Genomic DNA, 27,768 nt, shown 5'->3' with positions numbered 1-27,768 from the left:
GTACCTTGGTGAGGTGGTTGGCTGTGATCAAGAATGCAGTCCCAAGCAGAGAACTCCCAACAAAGAAATAAATTGAGTTATTTAGGCATTCTTTGTACTTTTGGCCTTGCAAGGGCATGATCTGATTAACCAACTCCGAAAGCCAGGTTTTACACTACAAGCTACTTTCACTGGCACCTCATGGGTTTCCAACTTGAGTAGAAGAAAGTTTTAGTGTCATCTCTCTATATAAAAATTGTCTTCAGACAATCAGTTTTTATTACTTAGGTGGACTTAGGGCAAAGTTTTTTGTGGGTGCTCTACAGAATACCCCCTGTGCATGAAAACTGATGTGTAGGGGGACAGTGGTCCTTTAGATGTAAGTTGTGTGGACTAGACTGCATGTCGCAAAGAGCAAGGCCCACTCCGTAGTCTTTTGTTGTCCAGTTACTCAAGAGCAGAGTGCTTCTGAAATCAGATGCGCGGTGTGTTAGTAACAAGAAGAGTAAGTAGCGAGTACTCACTGAGTACTTTCTGTGTGCAGTAAGTTTTCTAACCACTTCACACACATTCATTTAATTCTCACAACCCCAATGAGGTAAATACTCTTTTGCAAATAAGGAAACCAAAGCCCTGAAAGGTTCAGTAACTTGGCCAGAATCTCCCAGACAGCAAAGATGGAGTCAGGATGATGAACCAAGGTCATCTAGGTGGCTTCAAAGTCTACACTGGCAGCCCACTTTACATGACCAGGGTGCAAACAGATAATAGCACAGTGCAGATTAACTCTGACACCACAAGCCCTTTGTCATGTGATGGTTAATAACTGCAAAACTATGCTATCCGACGTGTTTTGAGACCTACTTCTTCAGTTGACCCTTGAATCTCTGGAATCTGTGATTCATTCAACAAAGAATGAGATTCCAGTTTATGTTAGGTCCATCGGGAAAAAAAGATTCAATTTTGAACAACCAGGTCAGAAAACAAGTTGGTATTGTTTAGCTAATATTTTAAGGCCCATTTTATTTTTATTGAAATATAGAAATATAATTATTAACATGTGATCTATTTCTAAGATTTTTCCTAACTATACTATATATACCATGTTTATGGGCTTCCCCGAAGCTCAATGGTAAAGAATCTGCCTGCAATGCCGGAGACGCAGGTTCAATCCCTGGGTGGTGAAGATCCCCTGGGGGAGGGCATGGCAACCCACTCCAGTATTCTTGCTGGAGAATCCCTGGCGGCTACAGTCCATTGGATCACAAAGCATCGGACATGGTAACTGAGCACATACCATGTTTATATTCCTTTTTACACCTAATCATTTCTCATGTCATTAGCAATCTTAATATTTTTCTTAATTTTAAAAATAAGTAATATACGGTCATTTTTTGATTCAAAGACTATAGAAAGGTGTAAGTGAAAGGTAAAGCTCCGGATCCTCAAAATAAAATAGGATTAACAAAGGTCTGTTTCTCCTACCAAAACGCTTCTGTGCCTGTGCTGACATATCTGTGTGCTGCTGTTTAAAATTTGTTTTAATTGAAGTATAGTTGACTTACAGCGTCGTGTTCATTTCTGCTGTACAGCGAAACGATTCAGCTGCGTGTGTGTGTGTATATTTATGCCTTTTTTACTCTTCTGCATCATGATTTGCCACAGGATATTGACCATGATTCCCTGTGCTATAGAGCAGGACCTGCTGTCTGTCCATTCTCTAGGTAACAGCCTACGTCTGCCAACTCCAGCCTCCCACGCCATCCCTCCCCCATGTCCTGTCTTTCTTGGCAACCCGAGGTCTATGCTCTATGTCTGTGAGTCTCTCTCTGTTTCACAGAGAGCTTCACTTGTGTTGTATCTTAGATTTCACGTGTGAGTGACATCCTGTGGTATTCCTCCTTCTGATTCTCTTCACTTAGTGTGACGATCTCTGGTTGTAGTGGTGTTGCCGCAAAGGGCATTGTTTCACTCCACGGTAAATACGAACCACAGCTTCTCTGTCCGCTCATCTGTCGACTGGACGTTTAGGTCGTTTCCAAGTCTTGGCTGTTGTGAATAGTGCTGCTGTGAGCATAGGGTGCACGTATCTTTCTGAATTAGAGTTTTATCTGGATATATGCCCAGGAGTGGGATTGCTGAATCATGTGGCAACTCTATTTTTAGTTTTTTGAGGAACCCATACTGTTTTCCATAGTGGCTGCACCAACTTACATCCTCACCAACAGTGTAGGAGGGCTCCCTGTTCTCAGCACCCTCTTCACTATTTGTTACTTGCAGATTTTTGATGATGGCCATTCTGGCTACTGTGAGGCAATGCCTCACCGTGGTTTTGATTTGCATTTCTCTAATGTATGCTATCAATTTTAATGACAATAACATATTTCATTTCATAAAAGACCATTACATGCTAAATTATCTCCCTACTTATGTATAGGTTGCTTTATATTATAAGAGCAAATTATGGTTGATTTATGTTATAGAAAATTATGGAAAATGTGTTCTAAATTCTACTGCAGTGATTCTTCTTACATATAAATTTCTGTTAACATTTCAGATTATTTTCTCACTCTATAAATTATCAGAAGTAGAAATGCTGAATAGATGCCCATGAATATTTTTAAATCTTTTGTTTCATTATTGCCAGATTGTTTTTCCATAAAGTTTGTGCCAGTTTATATTCATTCCTACCGCAGATATTAAGGGAGCCGTTTGAAATAAGCCATTCCAACATGCTTGGTTTCTATCCAGGAAAGATTTAGGCAAGAAATAGTCATGGTAATTCAGGGCTTTTTGAACCTGAGCAATGTTGTTTGATGGGCACGTGAGAGGACAGTATAATTTCATCTAGAAAAATGCCATATACTCCCCATGACACGCAAACTAGATTATTTTTTAAAATCATTTATTCAGTTAGGCCTTTAAAATGTGTATGAATTGGTCAAAAATAGCTCTGAGAATAACTTGATTTAATTTGATAAATGCTGCAGACTTTGGCTTTCAGTTATGAAAATTAAAAATGGTATCATTTAAATGCCGGTGCTGTATAAACGAGTTCCTTTGAGCGTTCCCCAGACTGTCTTCACAGTAGCCAGTTTCCAGAGTTCATTGGATCCTCACAATAATGAAAAGAAATCTGAAAGTAGCTGCCAGTCATAGAATCTTAAAATCATATACATGTAGTTATAATGAGAAGAAAACCATGTGAATCATTTGAGACGTCTTTAAAAAAAAAAAGAAAGAAAAACTTAACCATTGGCCCATTGGCAAGTTCCCATATCACAAAAGGGAAATCCTTCTCTTCCCTGAGCTAAGTTTTATTTTGTCAATGAAGTCAGCCTCTGGGCACTAGGTAAGAATGGATAAACTGGACCCCATGTTTGCTCAACACCCAGGAACTCAATTCCCTCCTTTAGTCAGAGAAGCTGGTGGGTAGAGGCCAGAGAAAGAGCTGCTCTGGTCATTCTGGACCCAAAGACTGGATCCCAATGAGATGAGCTTCCTGGTCATCTGTAGATGGTGGAACCACCATCCCAGAGAGTGGTGTGTTTGAGTACACCATGTAATTTCTCATACAACATATAATTTCTCAATTCCCATCCTGGGTTTTCGAAGGGAAGATGTTCATGTAAGCAAAGAGGCTTTGACAAGATTCTGATCCTACCTGTTCTTAACAAGAGGGGTTATTTTCTCCTGTGCGGTTTGTTCTGAAGTCTGCAGATAGCTTCAGGGACTCGAGAGAGGAGTGTTATGGGCAGGGAACCTGGTGACCTCCTTCTAAGCTGGCCTTGAGACTCACTCACAGAAGAGCTTCGTCCCGGTCAAGGTCATGACCCTAGACTGAAGGGGAGATGGGCATTATGTAAGAGTGGGGTGGTGAGGAATGGGGGAGGTTAAGAGTGGGGGTTTCCCCAGAGGACCCAAAGGGGGTTTTTGGACGAAAGTACCTGATTTTGACCCAACTAAGTATTTGCTGGGGAAACTGGAGTTGCAGTAGTAAAGATCACGGCCACTCAGCTTCAACCCTAGAAACTGCTGATGCCGTTAGATTTGGTCCTTAGATTGGCCTGGTGTTCAGCATCTCTACTATGTATGCACCTCTCAGACCAAGCTCGCTGAGAGAGATGACCTAGTTCTCAGAATTTCCTCCTGTCTCCCTCCTTCTCCTTTGAGCTTCAAGCAAGAAGAACGAGACTGAAAAGAACCACATTCCCCGAGCCGAAGCACAGCACTTTGTCCCTTACTTTCTCTCACTAGATCCCGACAGTTCTCCTGGATCTTTATTCTTATTCCATAGAGAGAGAAGAGTCAGAGATGAAAGGGTTGTGTCTAAGAACTGACGACTCGTGAGCAGTGAAACTAGAAGGGAAACAAACCCAGGCATCCCGACTGTCACCTCCCCGAGTTCCCTCTGCCACTTGACTGGAAGATGTGGTCAACTCCCTCATCGGGTCAGTGGCCCCAACCTGTGTTCCCATCTCTGTTCTGGAGCCCTGGGCCCAGAGTCCGGAAGCAAGGCTTCCTCGGCAGTCATGATAAGGGAAGAGAAGGAGCAAGAAGCCCTTGCTCCCTCTCGTCTCACTGCCTGGATGGGTGGCGTCAAGAGTAATAAAACTGCCTCCAGCAAGGGCATGTTTGCAGCTGGCGCCACAGCATCGTGCCAGGCACACCAGCAAACTCCCCAAAACCTACCAGCAGCCAAGGCCAAGTGGAAAGCTCAGGACACTCCACTGGACACTTTGCCCCCCTCGGGCGTTTGCTGTTTGGTGGAGAAAAAGCATAGGAGGGTTCCAGCTGGAACTCGGCAACAGGAAAAAGCTCTTTCTGTTAATTCAAAACAGTTTGGAATCCATCACAGTTCTTCCCAAACTTCCACGATATGGGGGAGGAACGTCACTGGATTTTACAATATATTTCTCGAGGCAGATTGTCATCACCATCCTAATGACAGAGAAGCTGTAAATATTGGTGCAGGAGCCACAGATGGCAAGTCACCCGGCCTCCCCATTTAGCCTCTTGGGTCTGGCTCAGTTATGCAAACCTCCTATATAGCGGCTCCTCCTGTTTCCAGCCATTCCAGTCATGTTCTTTCTCCACGAAGCAGTTTTGGACAGCTGCTCTTGGAGTGAATATGTGCTTTTCTCCTGTAGAGTGGGCAGAGAGCACAGGCTACTAGGGAGAATTCTTCATAGCTATACATCTGTAGGTGAAGGAAGAACTGATACTCTGTGACACCTAGACCACTCAGGTCAGTACACTAGAGCTCTGTTTATATCCTTGGTCATGACTTACATGTGTATAGATATATGCTTTAAAAATAATTATTTATTTGTGGCTGCACCTCGGGGCATGCAGGATCTTAGTTCCCCAACCAGGGATCAAAACCATGCCCCCCTACATTGAAAGGGCAGAGTCTTAACCACTGGACTGCCAGAGACATCCCATAGATGTGATATCTACGTTTTAGTTTGTTGGAATTAGAATCAGAGCACAGAACCCAGCCCAGAATAAGTACTTAATAAATGCTTATTGAGTGAACAGTGATCAAATATTACTAATAAAAAGAGCTGCCATCTATTGACCACTTCACTGTGAGCCAGAACAGATGGTAAGCACTTTACCTACATCCTGAATCTTTAATTTTCCCTGCAATTCTAGAAAATCTCTCACTTATCCCCATTTTACAGATGGAAAAAAATAGAAGTTTAGAACTGCTTTAGATTAGGCAATTTGCCCCACGGTCACAGAGCTCCTAATCAGTGAGGCCAAGGTCAGATCCAACCTGACCTTCAAACAGATGCCCTTAACTGCCACTGCCTTGTGTGTGTTGAGATGTGGAACCATCCCAGTTACTTATCTTGGTCTTGGAGTTCTTTGGCAGAAATTACCATTTCCCTGTTACCTTCAAGTATTTCAATCAAGAATTTCCAGGTACAGTTCAAACATCACTTCCTACTATCCAGAGCCCTTCTCCAGACACCATTTGTTCCCAGCTGCCTCCCAAAATTATATCTCCCAGGTCTGAGGACTGCTCTGGGAAGGAGTGGACTCCCGTGTTAACCCCGAGACTGGAGCTGGCTCTTCCATTTGTCCAGGTAGCACAGCATCCCTGTTCGCAGAGCTCCCTGCAAAAACTGACCATAAACTTGAAGTACCCAAGTAAATACGTCCCAGTGTGGTCAGATAGCATCTTACAGCAGGTTCTGATAGAGAGGAGTGGTTGCAAGGAAGTTTGTGAGAGAAATGTAAAACTGTTCAAATACCGGTCAGTAACTTACTGTCTTCCTGAGCATCCAGGTGTCTGCTCTTCCCATTCCTTGTACAGCGAGCACCCCTCTCCGGAGGACCACGGACCCACGGGTCCAGGGTGGGAGGGCCTCTGGGCTTGTGAGTGTCGGCTCTCCTCCCCACCCCTAACAGCCCTCCAGAACCTTGTGGATATCGACAGCTCATGTATAACCCTTTCATTTTCACTGCAGAACTGTTGTTTCTGCAAGTTAGAATGGACAGTCCCCCTCTCTTCTGGGATAGAAGACAAGAGGGCAGGTGCCTGAGCGGGCCTGTGCTGTTCTTGAGGAAACCCCAGCTCGGGGGGTTGGGGGGCCCTGATTCTCCACCAGTGGTCTCCATGCCTTCCTTGTCTGCTGGCATCATCCTTACTAGTTAACTGGGAGGAGACAAAACCAAAAATAGTTTAAAACTGAGATACTATGAATACTGTGAAGACCAGTAGGGCAGATTTCTTCCATTTTGCTGTGACAGTTAAATATTCATCTGCTTTATCCGTATGAGACATAGGCTGGTACCTAACGGTAAAAGTTGTTTTTTTCTAACTGTTCTCTGTAATGTTGAGAAAACACACAGACATCTGATTTCTCATGTGACTGAACCTTGAGCTGGACAGTGGAAGAGTGTTGATTACATGATTCATATTCCCCGTCTGGGCCACGGTTGTGTCAGAGAGTAATTGCTTTCATTTATTAATTGGAAAATATCGACTGGGCACCTGCCCTGTGTCCACATGGCGTGTGACACTGCTCCCTTCTCCTGGTAGTCTGGTCTCCGCACTGTGCTGCCGTGACCAGCAGGCAGACCCTGTCAGGTGGCCAAGATGGCTTTGAATGATGACTCAGTGTGGGTTATCTAGAAATGTCCCATGGAGGGTTTGGTTTCGGCAGAGGGAGGCATATTTATATAAGTTCTCAACTGGCACCCAAATTCTAAAAACCAGAGACCTCGGGGTTGAGGGGGGCAGGGAGAAGAACACACTAGAATCATCTGAGGAACTTAAACCACACACACTCACTCACACACACACACTCACACTATCACACACACACAGTCACACACACACTCACACAGTCACACACACTCTCTCACACACACACACAGCCACACACACACACTCATACACACCCTCACTCTCACACACACACATTCACACACACACACACTCATACACACCCTCACTCACACACACACATTCACACACACACACTCATACACACATTCACTCACACACACTTACACACTCACTCATACACACTCACACGCATTCTCATACACACACTCACACACCCTCTCACACACCCTCACAACTCTCACACACACTCTCACACATTCTCATATACACACTGACACACACACACACATTCATACACACTGACACACACACACTTACACATACACTCACACACACACATTCACCCACTCACACACACTTACACTCACACACTCACACTCATACACACATACATTCACACACACATACACTCACACTCACACACCTACACTCATACACACACACACATTCTCATACACACACACACACACACACACACACCCTCTCACACACCCTCACAACACTCTCACACACACACTCTCACACACACTCACACACAGGCTTTTGTCATTTGTAGTGGAACACTGAAGCATCTTTATCTCTGACTGCTTCAGAAATAAAATCCCCTCCCAACCCCAGGCCCCATAGGCTGGGATCATTCGTCGTGGCACTTGACCTCAGAGACAGACATGGGCTTGAAAGCCAAACTGCTGAGTCATTCCCGTCCCTGCACTGACATCTTGGAAGAGGCTCAGTCAGCCAGTCAGTGGGCCACTTTGGGGAGCACTTTATCATTTGGGGTTCTCACAATGTGTGGTTAAACTCTGGGTGACCCCAGGCAGCCTTCCAGACTGGCACAAGCTCGCCGCGACACTCAGATCCTCTTTGAGTGAGGAAGAGTGAAACCGGTGCCGGCTCCAGAGGCCAGCACAGGTGGCGAGGGGAGAAAGGCTGCCCGGGGTCCCACCCGCCACCCCTCATCTGTGGACCAGGAGAGGAGGGAGGGGCGGTGGGAGGCTGTGGACCCCCCAAACCCCCTCACTCCACCACTTACTAAATGTGTGATTGCACACATTTACCTGCCGGAGCCTCAAACTCCTTATCAGTTCCCTAAGTAAATAACATTATGTGAAGCCTCTGGCATGATGCCTGGGACATGGTTGGCACACATAAATGCTCCTTTTCCCTCTTCCCTTGTGTGATATAATTTAAAGTAGCTCCATGCGATCCTGCCAGTCAGATCACTTGAAATTTCACTAATAGTCCTTCTTAAAATCCCTTAGTACCATATAAATACTCCTAGGGAGATATCAGCTAATCTCTTTATCAGCTATCACTTTAAGGGGATTAGCTGTGGATTGAGAACAAAACCCCAAGGGAGAAAGATACTGGGGAGAATGGGTGAGGGGAGAACTCTGGGCCCTACTGGCCCCTGAAGGAGGTACGGACCAAGCAGGAGTACGTATATGTGGTGGTGGCAGGGTGGGGGCGCGGGGGGAGAAGCTGCAGAATGCTGTAAAGTCTGGGGGGATGTTATGTGGTGAGAGGTCATACTTAGCAGTTGGAGGCCACACCTGTTTTGAGATCACAGGTTCTTCTCAAAGATGTCGGCAAGGACAATGTAGGGGAGGAGGAGAGAGGTGCAGAGAGCTAATTCTTGGCCACCTTCTTTCTTGTTGACTCCCTTTGGTTTGCTCTCAGCACTTCTAGAGGTTGACGAGGCAAGAAAGAGTCACTCGATTTGGAGCGTGAGTGTGTCAGGCTTGATGGAGGAGAAGAAACCATTCTCCATCTTTCCGCTCCAGCCTGGTTCCTCTGCCCCCGCTTCCTGGTTGGAGCTGAGGTGGGACACAGAAGGGGCAGAAATTGACCTGCATTCCTGGGCTTGAAGGGAGTCAGTAGCTTCCCTGGTCCAGACTCAGAGAAGGGGAGCAAACCCCAAGGCTGAGTTTCACTTGAATGACCTTGAATGTCCAGAACAAAGGGACCCGAACACCTCATGAAAGGAGTTAGAAAAAGACAGGACTTCCCAAGGGCAGGATTGAAGTCTCCAGCCCCATTTCCGTTCTGAAAGAGCTGGAAATAAAACAGGACCCACACTCCCTTCACTGCAGGTGCCCTCAAGAGAGGAAAGAACTGTGAACACAACAGAGGGGGACGCCCCGCCCACCTTGTTACCAGATGCCTTTGTGTCCTGGGCTGTAGTCAGGGAGGTGGCTTTTGGAGGCAGCAGTCAAGCGTTTTGAGATGAGGGGACTTGGTGTGCATTGCTACTTAAAGGGCAGATGAAAGAAGGTACGACCTGGGCATGGTTTCGTGGTGGTGGTCCTCCCAGCCTCCATCCTAGCCGAGTCACATGTGTCATTGCTACGTCCTTGGTGGTTATCATTTGGACACAAAGAAAGCATTCGTAAACTGTTGTCTAACAAGGATGTGTTAGACCATGAGCCCCTTCAGAGGGAGTCTCCCCGCAACATGTGCCTCCACGCCTGACACGCTGGCCCCAGATGACCTGCGTCGGCTCCGTTGTTCCCTTTCCCCGATAGCAGTGATTGACCACGTTTCTCCCCACATCATCCGCTGCTCACACTTCTGATCATCGTAGGCTGGCCTTGCTGGGATTCCTGCCACTGCGTCCCCGGCAAGGTGCAGTCCCAGGAGTGGAGAAAGAAAAGCCTCTAGAAGGCAGGGTGAGGAAGGGAGCGGTTAAGGGAGAAAGAATAGGAGAGGCACAGAGAAGCCCCGGGCGCGGCAGAGAAACAGGAGGAGCAGAAAGGTAAGAAGAACAGAGGCGTGCTGGACTGTACCGTTATACGAAACAGCTGCAAATCGCTAACTTGCCATGTGTCAGACGCTGCTCCAGGCGCTTTTCATCTCGGGACTCATTTTATCCTCTCGTCCACCCTGTGCACTGGGTTACTGTCAGGTCTCCCCTCTTCTAAATGAGGAACCCGAGGTACAGAGCGGTTTAGGAACTTGCCCAGGTTTACCCAGCAAGTAAGCTTTGAGGTTGAGATTCCAGATGCTTCTGGAATCAGTAGAGTTTGCTCTTGGCTTCCCGACACCTGGAAGTTTTTAGGAACGACAGTCACACCCCAGGCCAAGTCAGTCAGAGTCTCTAAAGAGGGGAGTCAGGCATTCGTTTGCATGTTTTTAATTTCCCCAGATAATTTCAGTGTAGAGGCGAAGTCAAGAATCACTGCACTCAATCAAGCCCCAGTTCAAATTTAAATACGAAAAGAACACATGTGAAAATTCTCTTAGTTTTTGTTTTTTTTCTCTTAAAGGTAGAATGGTGGGAGGGAGTTGCTACAGGTCATGCCAAAGTTTGCCAGAGACAGATCTGGATGAATGCAGAGGTTTGCCTAGTGGCCCCCATGATTCTGATGGTTAGATCAGGAAAGGACCACAAGACCCCAAGACCATCTCTAAGAAAGAAGTGAATGTGGGCACCGGTGCTTCTTTGTTTCATAATTGTTCTTAAACAGTCTTGCTTACACGCATTCAACTACAAGAATGAGAACTTGCCCCAAACTCCCAATGTGTGTCTGTATCAGGAACCCTTATCTCATGCTCCCAAATTTCTGCTCTGCCAGTAACAGCTCAGAAACCACCCATTTCCCAGCTGCATAGATGCCACCCCTCCCCGGCTTACACTCCATACACTGTCCGTATGGGAACTGCCTCTACCTGAACAAACAGCAACCAGCACTATGTTATAAAGCTCCTTTACCTGACTCCTTCTCACCATGACCTTAAGGAAAGAAACACCACTGTTGTCTTAAAGATTAAGGCAAACCCAGAAAGATAAGATGATTTGTCCACAGTCACATGGAGCCAAGTGGAGGACAGACGGGATCAAGTCTTCAGTTTCCAAATCCACTGCTGTTTAAAAAAAGAAAAAAAGCTCTTTAATGTTGTGATAGTTTCAGGTGAACAGCAAAGGGACTCAGCCATACGTGTACACATATCCGTTCTCCCCCAAGCTGCCCTCCCCATCCAGGCTGCCACATGACACTGAGCAGAGCTCTGTGTGCTATATATACAGTAGGTACTTGTTGGTTTTCCATTTTAAATATAGCATCCACTGCTCTTTTTAAACACACCTGTGTACTTAGGAAGCGGTGGAATAAAGGAAATTGGAGAGAAAGAGGAAGTGAAATGCCAAGTGTGAGCTCCCTAAGGAGCCCCACCTCCCTTCACTTTCACCCGCGCTCAGTTCTTTCATTGCCTTTGGATCAATTTACCACTCCCCAGCTATCAAGACTTCTTTTTCCTAAAGGTACTGGATACAATCCTTTTCCGACTTGTCTCCATCAGAAAGCCAATAGGAAAGAACTGGGAATGTCATAACAGCAGCAGTTAGAAAGGAAACAAAGCCATCCACTTCGGTTTTTCTGCACCTCCTTCAGGAGACACCACCGTGGCCATCTGGTCCTCTAACTAAGACATCTCCTGAGAAAATGTGGGCTAGGGAGATGCCTGGCCCAGCTGGGCAGAGAATTTGAATCTGCTTCAGATAAGCTCTTAATGGAACCAGCTCTGGATAAGATGGGAGCTTTGTAGATTTGCCCACAATCAACAGTGTTCTGTAATCAATTCCAGCACTGTGTGATGGGGACCGGAAAGCTTTCTTTCCCAATTCTTTGCAGCCTGGGGAGTAAGGAACCAGTAATTGACTCCAGCTTCCTTGAAGGTTGGGTCCTGGAGTCTGAGTCAGCACGCACTTTGCCAAAAGGGCTTTCTAGGCAATCTAGGGCTAGTGAAGGGGGGGGGGGGTCCCTTGACCTTGATCCTCTTCCAGACCCCAGCTCTAACCTTCAGCAAGGTGAAGGGAGAGGACGTCAGAAGGTTTCTAAGAGTGATGCTTTAGCAGGCCCTGAGCTGAGGGGGAGGGAGAGAGAAGGGTAAGGGATCCGGGACAGCTGGGTCTGTAGACAGGCTCCACTTTTCTGCTGCAAAAGTGTGTGGCACTTTTGTGCTGCCCAACTTAGCTCAATAGGGGTTCAGGTATGAGTGGAACGAAACTGGAAGCAAAAAGACAGCGAGGGGAACAGAGAAGGCCTTGGAGCCGACTGGAGAGTAGGGGGTGAGGGCGAGCCTGACACATCCCTTTTGCTCTTGACCCTAGGGAGGGCTGAAGACCAAGGAAGCTGTTCTAGCTTTCCAGATTAGCCACGTGCTCTTAAGTTTAATGTGTGAGCCTGTTAATGTGCTTTTCTACTTGGATTTTGAGTTTATTCCCCCAGTTTCGTTATGTGAATCGTGTAAAGGGAATTACAAGTAAGGAGAAAGCTTAGAACTTTCGAACTCAGGTCTTAGAGATCCCCTCTCTAGTCCATTCCGAGTCTTTGCCTTGACTGAGGCCCAGTGAGGGCGACAGTGGGGCAGGTCAGTAAATGGTCTAACTCGCCACAAGAGAAAACATAAATCAGTGGCCACAAAATTTCAGCCAAACTTCATCCGTCACATCATAAAAAAAAAACCTTGCCAGGGAGAGGCTTGAAAATCCAAACCAGATCCTTGTCCCCTCATAGAGGCAACAGTTCCATTGCAGTGCGTGGCGGCCAAGTGCTTCCAGCAAGCCCCGTCAGCTGCATCTGTGGCTTCGCTTGTTTGAACTGTCATGATAAGTGAAACCCAGAAGATGAACATCATCTCCTCTGCAGAAGTTTTGACCCCACGGATGCTGCTCTGGAGGAAGGGGAGAGGGGCTAAGCAGTCAGGGTGCCCATGAGCAGAGGGTTCTGCGTTAAGAGTGTGGGGTCCCAGCCCACGGACGACCACACTGACACCTCCACACAGAGCGCTGCCGCTTGCGACGCACAAGGGTGTGCTGTCCAGGCCCTCAAACTCTGGCACATCTGTTCCGGGGAGAGGACTGGCAGCCAGTTGAACCAAAGGCACCCATCCAGGATCTGCTCTTCCATGAAGTGTCAGGGGGGTTCGTTATTGCATAGCAGCTGTGAGAAAGGATGACTCCTCCAGGGGCGTGAGTCTCTAGGCCAGGACCGAATCATCTGTTTCATTCTCAGAATCGGAGATTCTTGCTGATGGCCCCAAAATTAAGTGCTAAAATTAAAAAAAAAAAAAAATTACTCCAGTCAATGGAATATGTTAAAAAAAAGTTAAGGGGGGTGGGGGGGAACAAACTACAGGTAATTTTCTGTCTGTAATTTTAAAAAGAAGAAAAAAAAACTTAGGAGCATGTTTAAAGTTCTGAAAATCCCACCCGAGACCATTCTCACATGGCTCTTCTGTGTCTCACCTCAACGGATAAAGGTTGCTCGAGTTTATTAGATACAGGAAAACCCTGTTTCCGAGAGACTTCTTCATTGTATATTGATGCTTCCTTTAGGCTTGTTCACCAACCAGAAGAACTGTGGTTTTCAATCCAGGACTCTTAGCCAGAACAGCCTTCTCACTCATTAACTCAGTCAACTGAGTGCTTCCTGTGTTTCCACTGGAGCCTCAGAGATGATCAAGACATAGTCTCTGCCCTCTGATCACTCATGGCCAAGTAGGGGAGATAAACAAAAAAATCTGTACCTATAATACAACATACTAAAAGTTAAGAGTATAGTGTCTGGAATCCGATTCAAATTTCAGCTCTGCTGTTTACTATCAAGTGGCAGTTCTTGGACAGGGTTTCTCTCCTTTCTCTAATTAAATCTCCATTTTCCCCTCCTTAAAGCATTTACCTCATGGAGTTATGTGGAGATTAAATGATGTGTTGTATACAAAGCCCTTTGTACAAGTTTTGGGAAATGCTAGCCACTCAGTAAATGTAATCTCCTAGTATAGTAGCAGGTGAGGTTTTTGTAGGCACTGCACAGTCCAGAGAAAGGGGATTGGAAGAACAGGGGAGAGGAAGGGATGATCTCCAGAAAGGCTTCAGGACATAAGGGCACAGGCAGGGTTTTGAAGAGTAAGTTTAAGTCAGTAGGATGATGCACAGAGTTATGACAGAACATAGGATACTTGAAGGACTCGGTTTAGAAAGAGCTTACTGTGGCTGAAGCCAAGGAACAGTGATAGATGGAGGCAAGATGGTGAGGGACATTAAAAGGAAGTAAAAAGTCTCATACAGTGCTTTAGTTTACAGGGAAGGGCAGAAGAGTAAAAAAGAAAAAACAAGGTGAGTGGCCTTCAAGAGCTAAAATTTGAATCAATATAAAATATCAAGTGAGTATCTTAAATGCCATACATACTCTCTGCACCCCTCTGCTGAGTCTCAGTGAGAGAATCTTGTATTCTCACCACAATGCAACAAACTCAGAAATTAGAAAAAACAGAAACACTCAGCCTTTCCACTTGGAAATCTAAAAACATGTCTCTAAGTCAAGTGAAAGTCACTCAGTCGTGTCCATCTCTTTGCAACCCCATGGACTATACAGTCCGTGGAAAACTCCAGGCCAGAATCCTGCAGTGGGTAGCCATTCCCTCTTTCAAGGGATCTTCCCAACCCAGGGATTGAAGCCAGGTCTTCCACATTGCGGGCAGATTCTTCACCAGCTGAGCCACCAGGGATGCCCATCTCTAAATAACTCTTAGATTAAAAGTGAAATCAAAATAGTAAAACAGACTATTTAGAAAAGAACTGTAAGAGGATGATTTACCGAAGCCTGTGGGGTGAAACTGTTTCACCCCATAGGCTTTCACTCAGAGGAAATTTTAGAGCTTTAAACTCATCCATCAGAAAACAAGAAATACTGAAACTAAATGAATTAACCATTCAACCCAAGAAATGAGAAAAAGAAGGAAAAAATAAACCTAAAGAAATGTAAAAGAATGAACTAGCTAAATTGAAAACAAAAGGCAGTTTTCAAAAACAGAGTTGATCAGTAAAACCAAAAGTTGTGCTTTTTTAAAAAGCAGAAAATAGATAAGCCTCTGGCAAATAAAAATTTTAAATGAGAGGATACACAAAACGCATTCAGTTAAAGGAGATATAAATAATAGAGACTCTGACTCTAAGAGAACGTTATGTACAACTGTATTCCGATGTAAATTACTAAAATTTTCCTTTATAAGTAGTAGAAAGCCTGAATAAAAAAAAAGCTATAGGAGGAAAGTTAAAGATAGTCACAGATTTACCACCAGCCTCAGATGGTTCTGCAAATGAATTCCAAGAAACCATCAAGGAATACAAAATCACTATATAGAAACAGAAGGAAAATGTCTCAACTCAGTCTGCAAGGCTAGTTAACATTTATTGCCAATAGACAAGGGGTGGCACACAGAAAAGAAGGCTCTGGACCAATCTCACAAATTTCAAAGCCCTGAAATAAAATATTAGCAAATGAGTGTAAGAGTATAAGAAAATCTATGAATGTACTCCACTACACTAGATTAACAGAAAACCACATGCTCATCACTGTAGATAGAAAAACTTAAAAACATTTGATGAAGTGCAACAAAATTCCTGATTAAAACACTTTAAAACTCTGGGGGAGCCAGGAGAAAAACCTACCTGCCATAATCTCGTAAACATCCTACTTGTGATAAGCCATTAGAAGCATTTCCCTCAATGTTAGGAATAAAATAAGAATGCCTCCCGACACTACTATTATTTAATACCATTTTAGAGGTCTTGTCCAGTGCAGTATGGCAAGAAAAAGAAATGAGAGCTACAAACACTGGAAAAGAAGAGATAAATTTAAACTATGATTATTTGCAGATGTAATTGTCCAAAGTTCTCTAAAAATCCATGATAAAAACTATTTGAATCCATAAGAGTGAAATTGGACTAGATTCAATATAACAAAATCAATCATTTTTTTCTAAACATCAGCAGGGATACATTCGAAAATGTGATGAAAAAGAAGTATAGAATTCAAGAAAGCAAAGAATTCTAGAAAGTATTCAAGGATAAATCTAAAAAGATCTACATGAAGCAAAAACATTAAGAACTTAAAAGTAATTTAAACTCACCATTTAAAAGTTCAAATAAGGACAATATAAAGAAGAAAGTGAAAATTACCTGCAACCTCTCTAGTCAGAAGAAGCCTGTGTTAAAATTTGGTCTGTCCTTCCAAAGTGTAACAGTATTTGAAAATACTGTCTCTTTGAAAATGCATGTGCTATATTAAGCAAAAAGAAGACAAAAGTTTGTTTTCAAAGTGTGTTTAAACTTGTAATAAGAAAGTAAGTAGAGGTGATAAAACATAGACTCATCAGGAAGAAACAGAAGTTGAAAATGAGATTTCTGAATGAGTAGGAACATGCCAGCAGAAAAGTCCCCGGTCTGGGGAGATGATCGGTTTGCCACTGTGTTCTGTCAACTGGTCACACAGCTTTAGTCTTGGCCAGGCAGAGAATGGCCCTGGAAAAGAGCTCTGACAGTCTTGGCTTGCATTCCATTCTCCTTGTATGCAGTTCTTGCCTGCTATCTGCTTACCTTCTCTCCAACACGCTGTTTTAGAACCAAAGGAAAACCAGTAAAATGTGAGTCATTGGCTGAATATGCCTCAGATGTGGGACCAGAGAATTTTGTAACTCAACCTCCTGTTCTGTCTTCCGTTTCTGCTCTCCCAGACCGCCCAGGTTTGCTGAATGTGAAGCCCATTGAGGACATACAAGACAACTTGCTGCAGGCCTTGGAGCTGCAGCTCAAGCTGAACCACCCCGAGTCCTCCCAGCTCTTTGCCAAGCTGCTCCAGAAAATGACGGACCTCAGGCAGATTGTGACAGAGCACGTGCAGCTGCTGCAAGTAATAAAGAAAACAGAGACGGACATGAGTCTCCACCCACTTCTACAGGAAATCTACAAGGACTTGTATTAGCAGAGAAGTCCGAGCTCACTGGCGACATCTTCCTTCTCCAGTTGCACTATTATTTTGAGGGAAAAATCTGACACCTAAAAAAATTACTGTGAAAAAGCATTTGAGGAAAGAAAAGGTTTTAGAATAATAGATCTATTTTATGCATATTGTTTATAAAGATACATTTACAATTTACTTTTAATATTAAAAATTACCACATCATGAAATTACTGGTCGTATTTGAAGACTGAGTCTTTTGTGTTCCCCACCCCATTCTCCAGGATTTTTTTCCCTTTCATTTCCTTTCCCTTCCTTCCATCCTTTTCCATCTTTATTTTTCATTTTCCTTTCTTTCTTAAATACGTGAAACAATGTGGATGGAACTGCTGATCAATTTTCATTCCAACTCAAGTCATTTTTTTACTCAAGTTACAACTTCTCTGAACCTTCTGTCTGCTTTAAAAATTACAACTAAGAATAGAACTCCAGGACCAAAAACCGTTCAGGGCATGTGTTTCTTTACCTGGATATACTCATGTGAGGCGTATCCTTAGGCCTACCAGGAATTCAATCTTCTTCCTTAATCTCAACCAAGATTTTCACTCGCCAGCAGCAGCCCTCTAAGGATGCCAAAGCGTATGCAAAGACCCCAGTGGCAAGTATTAACAGCTAGACGCCGTGGTAACACAGAAGTGTTGTAAGACATGGTACCTGGCAAAAGAACTTACCACTGAATCGAGAAGAGATGAATCCTTCTTAAAAGCAGATTAAACTACATAGTGTGTGCCAGATGGATGGTTCGGATGCCGAGTACTATAGGAGGTCAAAGCAATGAAGATTGAAAACATCGTGAGTGACTATAAACTCATTCAAGCGGGCCTCAAATATGTGTTGGGCTCGGCGACAGGTAGAGAGTGGAAGAAAAGACATTCTAGGAAAGCAAAATTATAGGAATAACAACATAAAAGGAAAGCACACCAAAACACGGATGAGGGAAAAGGGCCACGTTCTGTTCCCGATGTATCTAGAGCAATTTTGCTACATTTTTCTGCTGGCTTCCTTGGGGTCACCTTGCCCAGGGAGCTCTGACTTTTGTGACCTCAAAGGCTAATTATCTGTCTAGGTAATACATGCCTCCCCAGCAAAACAGATGGCATGTTCCCTAAAAGCAGAGGCCTTCTTGGCGCAGGGAACAGATGAGTTGATTGCAACCACCAAGTTCACTAGCGTTGCTTAGCCATGGACAACATGATGACTTTAAAGCACGCTTCATCAGCAGTCTATGCTGAGGTCTCTCTTCTCCAAGATAATTGTTTCTGCTGACCTGAATTATCCCCCTGTGGCTTCTCCCTTAGTTTAGGCTTCCTCCTGGTATTGATACTGAGGAGAACATAACTTTATGCTCGAAGCTTTCAGTTGAAATCTTTTCATCCTTTACCCCAAAATAAACAGATCTCCAAAGAGTCAGGTTAGGGAGGTGAGTCCTGACCCCAGTCCTAAACATGCAAAGTCACTAACCCTTTAGGAGAGACAGCTGCAGAGTTCAAACCTTTAGAACCAAAGACATGACCAGGTCATCCAGGGGCCATGGACCAAGCTTATTATGTAAATGACATCAGAACATGGGAAAGTGACGGGCCCGATCCATCATGGGGGGTGGTTTTTCCTCCTTTGATGCCAAGCAGCCAGTGGCTTCCCTACTGTTCCTCGTGGAGGAAAAAGAGAGTGTGCGGTGAGAAGACAAGGAGAGGATTCCACCTCCGGGGAAACCCCTTGCTTACAGGAGGGCTCGAACAAAGAGCCTTTCAGCGCGGCCACTGCTGGTCCAAAGCCCTCTCCGCACCCTCGGGGCCAGTGCAGGGAGGAAGGGAGCTGCTCTCAGCTCTCTGGCACTGATGGTTAGCATTAAACAGCTTTTAAATCCTGGCAGCTTTCAAATTCCCATCTCTCTGACTTTTTCCCTGTGGTTTGGACCATCATTCGCTAAATATTTTACGACACGTCATAGGCAGGCTCCAGAGCTCCCGCTCCGCTCTCTGGACTCCTTTTTCTCCCCAGGATGATTCACAAGTTCATCATCAACAAATGTATCATCAGTTATTCATAGCACTTTCTCTGGACACAAACACACTTAGGGATTTGTGTTAACAAAAATAGGAAGAAAAGTTAACTGTGGTCAAGAGCCAAAAGAACAAGCAAGAAACAGCGTTCAAGGCTCCCACGAGGGCCCTGCCCCAGCACCTGGCTCCTGTCCCATCCTCCCATCTCCCCGCTCTCTCCACCCCCCGCCATCTGTGCTGTGGAGCGCAGGAGCGGTAGGGCACCCAGGGCAGAAACCGTGGCTGCACACACCCTCCTTCTCTAGACACGACCGGAAACGGGGTGATCCAACGGCTTCTTTTTTTAAGGAGTGGATGGGGAGCAAGAGGACTGGGGTCTTGGGAAGCATGGGGCCGGCGGGGTGAGGGGGGCAGTGCAGAAATGGGATGGTCAGCTGCATCAGCTCCGCTGAGCACAGCAGGGCTGGGGGAGCAGACTGCTGAGTAGGTTTACTGAGTTGCTCCTGGATTCCAGTGTGTTTTCCGTGGTTCCCTCGAGGCTACCAGGCGAATCCTTCTTGTGGGCAGGCCCGAACTTGCTGGATATGGTACTGATAAAAGCAGGGCAGGGTGACGGGTTGGGAATCTCCCTAACCCCTCCACCCCCGGGTACCTATTCCTTCAGAAAGAGTCAGGTTACAGAAGTGAGCCCCTAGAAATGTAGGATCCCTGAGCCTTGAGGAGAGACCGCTTCTGGGCTCAGCCCTCTAGAACCACAAGCAGTATCACATCCACCACGTGGGGACCTGGGGTGGGGGTGGAGCCGCCTCAAGAAAGCAAACTTAAGCTTTAAATCCTGAGAGAAGGAACCAGAGTTCCTTTTCAGGAGGATCACGCCATTGCTTTCTCCTTCCTCTTGCTACAGATTTGCTGGAACAGTTGGGGCTTACAAGACAAAGGGCCCGAGGTGCCTGTCTTCACTAGGGGGGGCCAGCCCCCCTCTTCCCCACTCCATCCTGGTCCTCGGCCCCCAGCTCCTGTTTGCTTCCATTCTCGTGATTCTCACGCTTAGTCTCTACACATCCCTGGCCTTCACTCCATGCTTGTATATGATGGGTACCCCCCGTCCACATGGAGGTGCCTGTGATGGGGCCCCGCCCTGGAGGGGACCACAGTATGGCAATGAGGTCAGATGCATCATCGCAACTCAGCCCAAGCAATGAACTGCCCAGAGGTGGGAGAAGGGGTCCACAGAGACCCTCCGAGGAGCATGGAAGTACGATTGTACAGAATGTGTTCAGAAAACGAGATGTCAGGGACTCCTGCTCTAGCGTCCGGCGTGAGATGAGAGTGGCCGAGTCCGGGACAGCCTCATGCCCCGTGCTGAGGACCGCGTCTGTCGGCAGTAGGGATCCGGGGATGTGGCTGGGCAGTAGAGGGAGGTGACCCAATTTGAAATTGGGAGAAAAATCTCTCTAGAAGTCAGATCCTGTCTACATGCCTCCAGTGGCGGTCCAGCCCCGAACAGCCACCTGAAGGGGCAGGAAGCTGTCTCCCTTCCAGACCCCCCCAGGGATTTTCCACCTCATAGACCCATCTCTGCCCCTGGGGTCACACATACCTGGAGGTCCTGACTCACCGCATTCCCTAGGGTCCGGTTACAACCATTCAGCCGAAGGACCCTGCCAGTCTACCTGTCACTGTTCCCAGGAGCCCAGCCTCACACCCACCTCACCACAAAGTTCCTGCACCTTGATGAGGGTCGTTTCTACCCCACCTGCATGTCCTATGCCCGTATCCACATGGGCTCTGCGCCTGTCCTGGAATTCTGGAAAATTAGAGATGAAGGGACCAACCAACTCAGTTGACAGATGAAAACCCTGAGGGTCAAAGAAATTAAGAAACATGCCCAGGGTCCTAGGAGGCTAGGATTAATTTACTCAAAGAATTTGAATTCCGTAGTTTAACCAGAGACGCTCAGAAGGACAGACATGGAGCTAGTGTGAGTATCTGCACTGGTGAGCAAAGGACAGGGAGGCAACCAGGTCCTGCGAGGGCTTGTTGTGCCGATCGAGAGATTATCGTTTAAGTACCGTGTAAGTATCGTGTAAGTCGCTTAGGACTGTGTCTGGCACATGGAGAGCACAGCTCTTAGGGGAAATGATACCCTCATTTTTTTTTCTTGATGTTTTGTGTTTTGGCTGTGCCTCGCAGCGTGTAGGATGGTTCTCGAGCAGAGATTGAGTCCAGGCCTCTGCAGCAAAAGCGCCAAATCCTAACCACTAGGCCACTAGGGAACACCCCCTTGCGTGGACGTTAGTGTTAGGCTGACTTGGATTAAAACTCTAACTCCACTGCTTACTGGCTCTATAGCCGCATGGCTTTTGGCCAGTCTCTTAACCTTTTTAGGCCTTAATTACCTCAAATGTAAAATGGGATCATAATACCCATCTTACAGGGTTATCGTGAGGATTAAACGTAATAGTGGTTGTAAGACACTTCACAGGGTTTCTTGGCACATCTTAACCAGTTAATCTGCGTCAGCTACCAGTAACACCATTGCCCTTGTTATTATTAAAGTGCCCTTCATTTGAGAAAGCATCCTGGGTCCACAGGACAGGCTCTTCCTGTTCAAGTATCCAGGCCCTACCTGGATGTCCTAAAGCCAGGGAAAGAGATTGGATTTCTGCATTTGACAGTACCATAAAAATGGGTTCTCTCAGAAGCATCCTGCCTCCAGTCCATAAGTACCAGGAGAAAATAATTATTTGAAACACAAACACTATGCTTGGATTTAGAGCAAATGCCAGGATGAGGCTTAGGAAAACATTTTCTCCAGAAGTAGTGGGACTTTTCTCTTGTGACTTATGCTCCTAATTTTAGATTAATATTACATAGTTTGCATTTCCAGAGGGGTTATAAAGTATAAGAAAATTGCTAATTTAGGTCTGCAGGGAGTGGGCCAGGATATTTCCATCCCCTCTGGGGTTTTGTAAATATGTTCCAGGCCAAAAGTTCCCAGGAAGAGGGTCCTTCCTGGGATCTATGTAGTGCCATGGACTGGGCTTAAGGAGGATCTGAGTGACCTTCTGCTGGAGCTGGAAAACTGTGATCCTCTGGCTCAGTTCAGTTCAGTCGCTCAGTCGTGTCCAACTCTGTGCGACCCCATGGACTGCAGCACACCAGGCGTCACTGTCCCTCACCAGCTCCTGGAGCTCAGACTCATGTCCATTGAGTCGGTGATCCTCTGGCTACTTGTCCACAACCCTGGAGGCCAGGAAGACTGTCTGGAGTCTCCACTGTCAGTTTGAGGCTCAGCTCTGCCACATTCGAGGTGTGTAGCCTTGGACAAGTCACTTTCCTCTCTGGGGATATAGCACCTGGCCTCTAGAAGCCCCTCAGAAAATTACATCTAATTCATTCATTATGAATAAAGGAATGAGTGGGTCTCAGTTACCCCATCTGTAAAATGGGAATGATAGTACCTAGGTACATGCCTTACGGAGTATCACAGGAAGGAAGTGGGGCAGGCCTGGTCACCATTATTCACAGATAAGAATGCGAGGTGAAGGAGTTAGCCCAAGGCTACAGAAAGGATAGGGAGGTGCACAGCTGAGGTTAGCCCTTCAGCCTTCTGAGGCCCACCCCATCTAGGCTTCATTTATAGGACAGCATTTTCTTGGGCTCCAAAATCACTGCATACGGTGACTGCAGTCACAAAATTAAAAGTCCCTTGCTCCTTGGAAGAAAAGCTGTGACAAACCTAGACAGCATATGAAAAAACTGAAACATGACTCTGCTGAGAGAGGTCCAGATGGTCACAACTGTGGTTTTTCCAGTGGTCATGTACAGATGTGAGAGCTGGACTGTAAAGAAGACGGTGTGCTAAAGAACTGACACTTTTGAATTGTGGTTCTGGAGAAGACTCTTAAAGAGTCCCTTGGACAGCAGGGAGATCAAACCAGTTGTTCCTAAAGGAACTCAACTCTGAATATTTATTGGAAGAACTGATGCTAAAGCTCCAATACTTTGGCCACCTGATGCAGAGAGCCGACTCATTGGGAAAGACCCTGATGCTGGGAAAGATTGAAGGCAAAAGGAGAAGGAGTAGACAGATGATGAAATGGTTAGATAGCATCACCAACTCAGCAGACATGAATTTGAGCAAACTCCAAGGGCTAGTGAAGGACAGGGAAGCCTGGAGTGCTGCAGTCCATGGGGTCATAAACAGTCAGACACGACCTAGCAACTGAACAACAAAGCTGTCTTTGGGAAAACCAAAGGCAGTATCGCCTGGTTGACAGAGCACGAGCTTAATGGCATCAAAGACTAACGTTTGAATGTTAGCTCTGCCATTTACAAGCTGTGCACCCTCAGGTAGGTTGCTTCCTGTCTCTGGGCCTCAGCATCAACATCTAACTTGTGGAGATCCCAATCCCTGTAGGTTGTTGTGAGGATTAGAGGTGGTCACATATGGGGGGCACACCTAGAGTTCCGAAGCGATTAGAATCTTCTTTTTTCAAAAAATTTTATTTATTTTTGGCTGCGATGGGTCTTCGTTGCTGTGCTCAAGCTTTCTCTAGTGGTGAGTACGGGCTACTTTCAGTTGTGGCGCCTTGGCCTCTCATTGCAGGAGCCTCTCTTGCTGTGGAGCACGTGAGTCTGAGTGAGCTCCGGGAGATGGTGATGGACAGGGAGGCCTGGCGTGCTGCGATTCATGGGGTCGCAAAGAGTCAGACACGACTGAGCGACTGAACTGAACTGAACTGATGTGCCGTAGGGCTCGCAGGCTCCAGTAGTTGAGGCACACGGGCTTAGTTGCTTCAAGGCATGTGGATCTTCCTGGACCAGGGATTGAACCCTTGTCCCCTGCATTGGACAGCACATTCTTAACCACAGGACCACCAGGGAAGTTCCCTCCCTCCTCCCCTTTTTTTTAAATTTTGGCCTCACCCACGGCATGGGGGATCTTAGTTCTCTGATCAGGTATCAAACCCTCGCCCCAGGCATTGGGAGTGTGGAGTCTTAATCACTGGACCACCAGAGAAATCCCCTCCCGCTTTTTTTTTTTTTAGTTTTGAAAGTTAGGATTTATTTTGAAAGGTACCATCCTGATGCTGGGAAAAATTGAAGGCCAGAGGAGAAGGGGACAACAGAGGATGAGATGGTTGGGTGGCACCACCGACTCAATGGACATGAGTTTGAGTAAGCTCTGGGAGTTGGTGATGGACAGGGAGGCCTGGCGTGCTGCAGTCCATGGGGTCACAAAGAGTGGGACACGACTGAGTGACTGAACTGAACTGAACTGAACTCCTAGGCAATTACAATCTTCTAAAGACAAATCTTCTTAAGACAATCTTCTAAAGACAGCCTCACACAGCTTACTACATCCTCATACCCACTGGGGCCCGCTGGTGACCAGATGGTTTCTTCTCCACCAGAGGGGGAATCCTGCCTGCAGCCTGTTAGGGTTCTGACAGTGATCGGCCCAGGACCTTGGAAAGGCTCTTTCCCTGAGCTTCAGTTTCCCCGTCTGCACAGTCAGAGGCTCCGTCTGCACTTTTCCTGAGCCTGTTTCCCCATCTGCACAGTCAGAGGCTCCCTCTGTCCCCGTTTCGGCCTCTGCAGCCGCAGGACCTGAGGGCGGAGGTCGGGGCGGCCTACCATCAGAGCCTGCGTTCCCTGCGGCCCGGGCGGCAGCCAGCGCTCCTCTGGGCGGGGGCCGCTCCGGGGGAGGGGGAGCTGAAGAGGGCCGAGGGCCGGGGCCGCGGAGGCGCCGGTTCCCACCCGGCGCTGCGGGGAGGGCGGCGTTGTGCTGAGTCAGCGGCTGGCGGCCCCGCGCACGCTGGGGCTCCCTGGCCGCCTCGCGTGCCAGCTGAGCCCCGGCCAGGAGCCCCTGGGAGCCACGCTGCGATCACCGCCGCTGCTGCGGGAACCAGGCCCCGAGAAAGCCCTGGCTTCCTGGCCAGGCCTCCCACGGCTCCGGGCACCATCGCGGTTGATGAGGGAGCAGCCGCCAGGCCTGCCTCTGCCCTCCAGCCGGGTCCCCTAATGATGCTCATTACTGCTCTCCAAAGCCCATACAGCCTTTCCTTATAAACCGCTGTGCAGACATTCACCCCTTCCAGAAACCCAGCTAGGTAGTTGTTGAGCCGGGGCCCCACAGCAGAGAAACAGGCTTCACTCAAAAGGCACCATTGTGTGTGTTAGTCGCTCAGTCCTGTCCTAGTCTTTGGGAGCCCATGGGCTAAACAGCCTGCCAGCCTCCTCTGCCCATGGGATTCTCCAGGCAAGAATACTGGAGTGGGGTGCCCTTCCCTTCTCCAGGGATTCTTCCTGACCCAGGGATCGAACCCTGGTCTCTTGCATCGCAGGCAGATTCTTTACCATCTGAGCTATAGGAAAGTCCCTAAAGGCACGGTTGGGGACAATTTATTATAGTTTGGGACTGTTTACAAAGTTAGGGGAGTGAGGGAGACCAATGAAGGCTGGTGAGACACCACAGGGCTAGCCAGGGCAGACACCCCAAGGTGGGGGGACAGGGGTCGTTACTAGAGCCCAGGAGAGGCAGCCGTAGGAGGGGGGCTCCCTGCAAGAGGGGAAGTCCAGGGAACTGAGCGATCCCATCCCTGTGTCCCCCAGGTGGCGAGAGCAGCTGCGGGCGGATAACCACCCCCCCATTCCATTCTCCTCCCGTCCTCCCACCTGACTCTCCCATGGGCCACATCCTACCGGAAGTCAGAGAACAAAAGAGCCAGTAGATAGGATGAGGGATCCCTCGATTCAGCCTCTGCACCACAGCCAGGGTGGAGAAGGGTCGGGGTGACTCCACAGGGGCCGAATCCTGCATGGGTAGGAGGTGTTGATAAACCCACGATACTTGAAAAGGAAGCAGAGACTCTTAGATCTGAAGTCAGAGGACACTTAACTGTCCACTCGAGGATTCAAATTCTGGTGTGTCCAGCTTGGCGCTAGTTCTTTCCACTGTATTCAGCCAGCTCAGACCGAGGGGACCAGGGCAAGAAGACGGGAGGGCTGAAGCATTCAGCATCTCCTCGCCAGGGGGATCAGCCTCATCTCATGGGGTGCTTCTCACTGGTTTCCATCACATCCCCTGGCGGCTGAGGAGGGTAGCCTCAAGCAGCCCATGCACGTTTTATCCTTAAACTTAATGTAAGCTTTATAGTTTGCCCCACCACACATATATATATATGTCATGAGCTGTGCTTCGTTGCTCAGTCGTGACCGACTCTTTGCAACCCTGTGGACTGCAGCCCGCCAGGTTCCTCTGTCCATGGGGATTCTCCGGGCAAGAATAATGGAGTGGGCTGCCATGCCCTCCTCCAGGGGATCTTCCCAAGCCAGGGATCGAAGCTGCATTGCAAGTGGATTCTTTACCGACTCAGCCACCATAAAATATATGTATAATTTGTTTCTAACTGGAGGATTATTGCTTTACAGTGTTGTGTTGGTTTCTCCCATACAACAAGGTGAATCAGCTGTAACTCTACATGTGTCCCTCCCTCTCGAACTTCCCTCCCACCCCCACCCCATCTCACACCTCCAGGTCGGCACAGAGCACCCAGCTGACCTCTCTGTGTTATCCAGCGACTCCCATTAGCTGCCTGTTTACATACGGTATGTGTACGTTTCAATGCTTCCCTCTCAGTCCTACCCTCTCCTTCCGCTGCTTTGTCCAAAAGTCGTTCTCTACGTCTGCATCTCGATTCCTGCCCTGCACGTGAGCTCACCGGTACCCTTTTTCTAGATTTCATATATATATATATGTTAATATGCAGTATTTATGGGGCTTCCCTGATAGCTCAGTTGGTACAGAATCCGCCTGCAGTGATGGACTTGGGTTCGATCCCTGGGTTGGGAAGATCCCCTGGAGAACGGAAAGGCTCCCCACTCCAGTATTCTGGCCTGGAGAATTCCATGGAGTGTATAGTCCATGGGGTCGCAAAGAGTCAGACAAGACTGAGCGACTTTCATTTACACAATATTTGTTTTTCTCTTTCTGACTGATGTCACTCTGTGTAACAGGCTCTAGGTTCATCTGCCTCAGTAAATTGCTTAAAATCACTTAAAAGTTACTTAATTTATTTCTACCTACCCCAGAAGTTCAAGGGAAAAAAGTACCCTTGAGGGACTGGTGCTACACATTTTCTCTGGCTTCAGGTGCCCTTAAAACAAGGCTGTGTACCACGGAGAAGTCCTTTAGGGAAAGAGGTCCTTTGCCCAATGTCACACAACTAATAATCATACTCAGAGCCCCACGGCCTTGCTCCCTGCATGGCTGACACAAGGGAAATCTGGCCAAATGAAGCCCAGGAGAGAGTCTTAAAAGGGGGGGCAGGTCACCAGTAGTCCACCCAAGAGGGCAGAGAGGGAAGAGATTTGAGCTCAGCATCGGCACATGTCCCCTGGGTTCTCTGTCCCCAGCTCTGGGGACACTCAGAAAAGCCAGAGGAGGCTCCTGTCCTCGAGGGTCCCACCCGGCATGCGGCCAGAGCAGAAGGGCTGGGAGGCAGGCAGCTGGGTGTCGGAGCCCCAGCCCTGCCTGCTCTCGGCTCTGTGACCTTGGGCAAGTCGTATAACCTTCCCAGGTCTTGGGTTCCTCTTTTATTACTGGGCAAGCTCT

The 27,768-nt window shown here is 47.2% G+C and overlaps 1 protein-coding gene across 2 annotated transcripts in view; it reads left to right on the top strand.

Moving 5' to 3' along the window:
* PPARG (peroxisome proliferator activated receptor gamma) overlaps nucleotides 1-17,106 on the top strand; it is a 100,490-nt gene extending 83,384 nt beyond the window's left edge. For both annotated transcript variants that reach the window (XM_068981633.1, XM_068981634.1), the window contains one exon: nucleotides 16,859-17,106. In XM_068981633.1, coding sequence (XP_068837734.1) covers nucleotides 16,859-17,106 — 248 coding nt within the window. The remainder of the gene's footprint in view (nucleotides 1-16,858) is intronic.
* Nucleotides 17,107-27,768: the final 10,662 nt, after the last annotated feature.

Source organism: Capricornis sumatraensis, chromosome 10, assembly GCF_032405125.1.
Source record: "Capricornis sumatraensis isolate serow.1 chromosome 10, serow.2, whole genome shotgun sequence".
Classification (NCBI taxonomy): Eukaryota; Metazoa; Chordata; class Mammalia; order Artiodactyla; family Bovidae; genus Capricornis; species Capricornis sumatraensis.
This window is presented reverse-complemented; position numbering and strand designations above follow the sequence as displayed.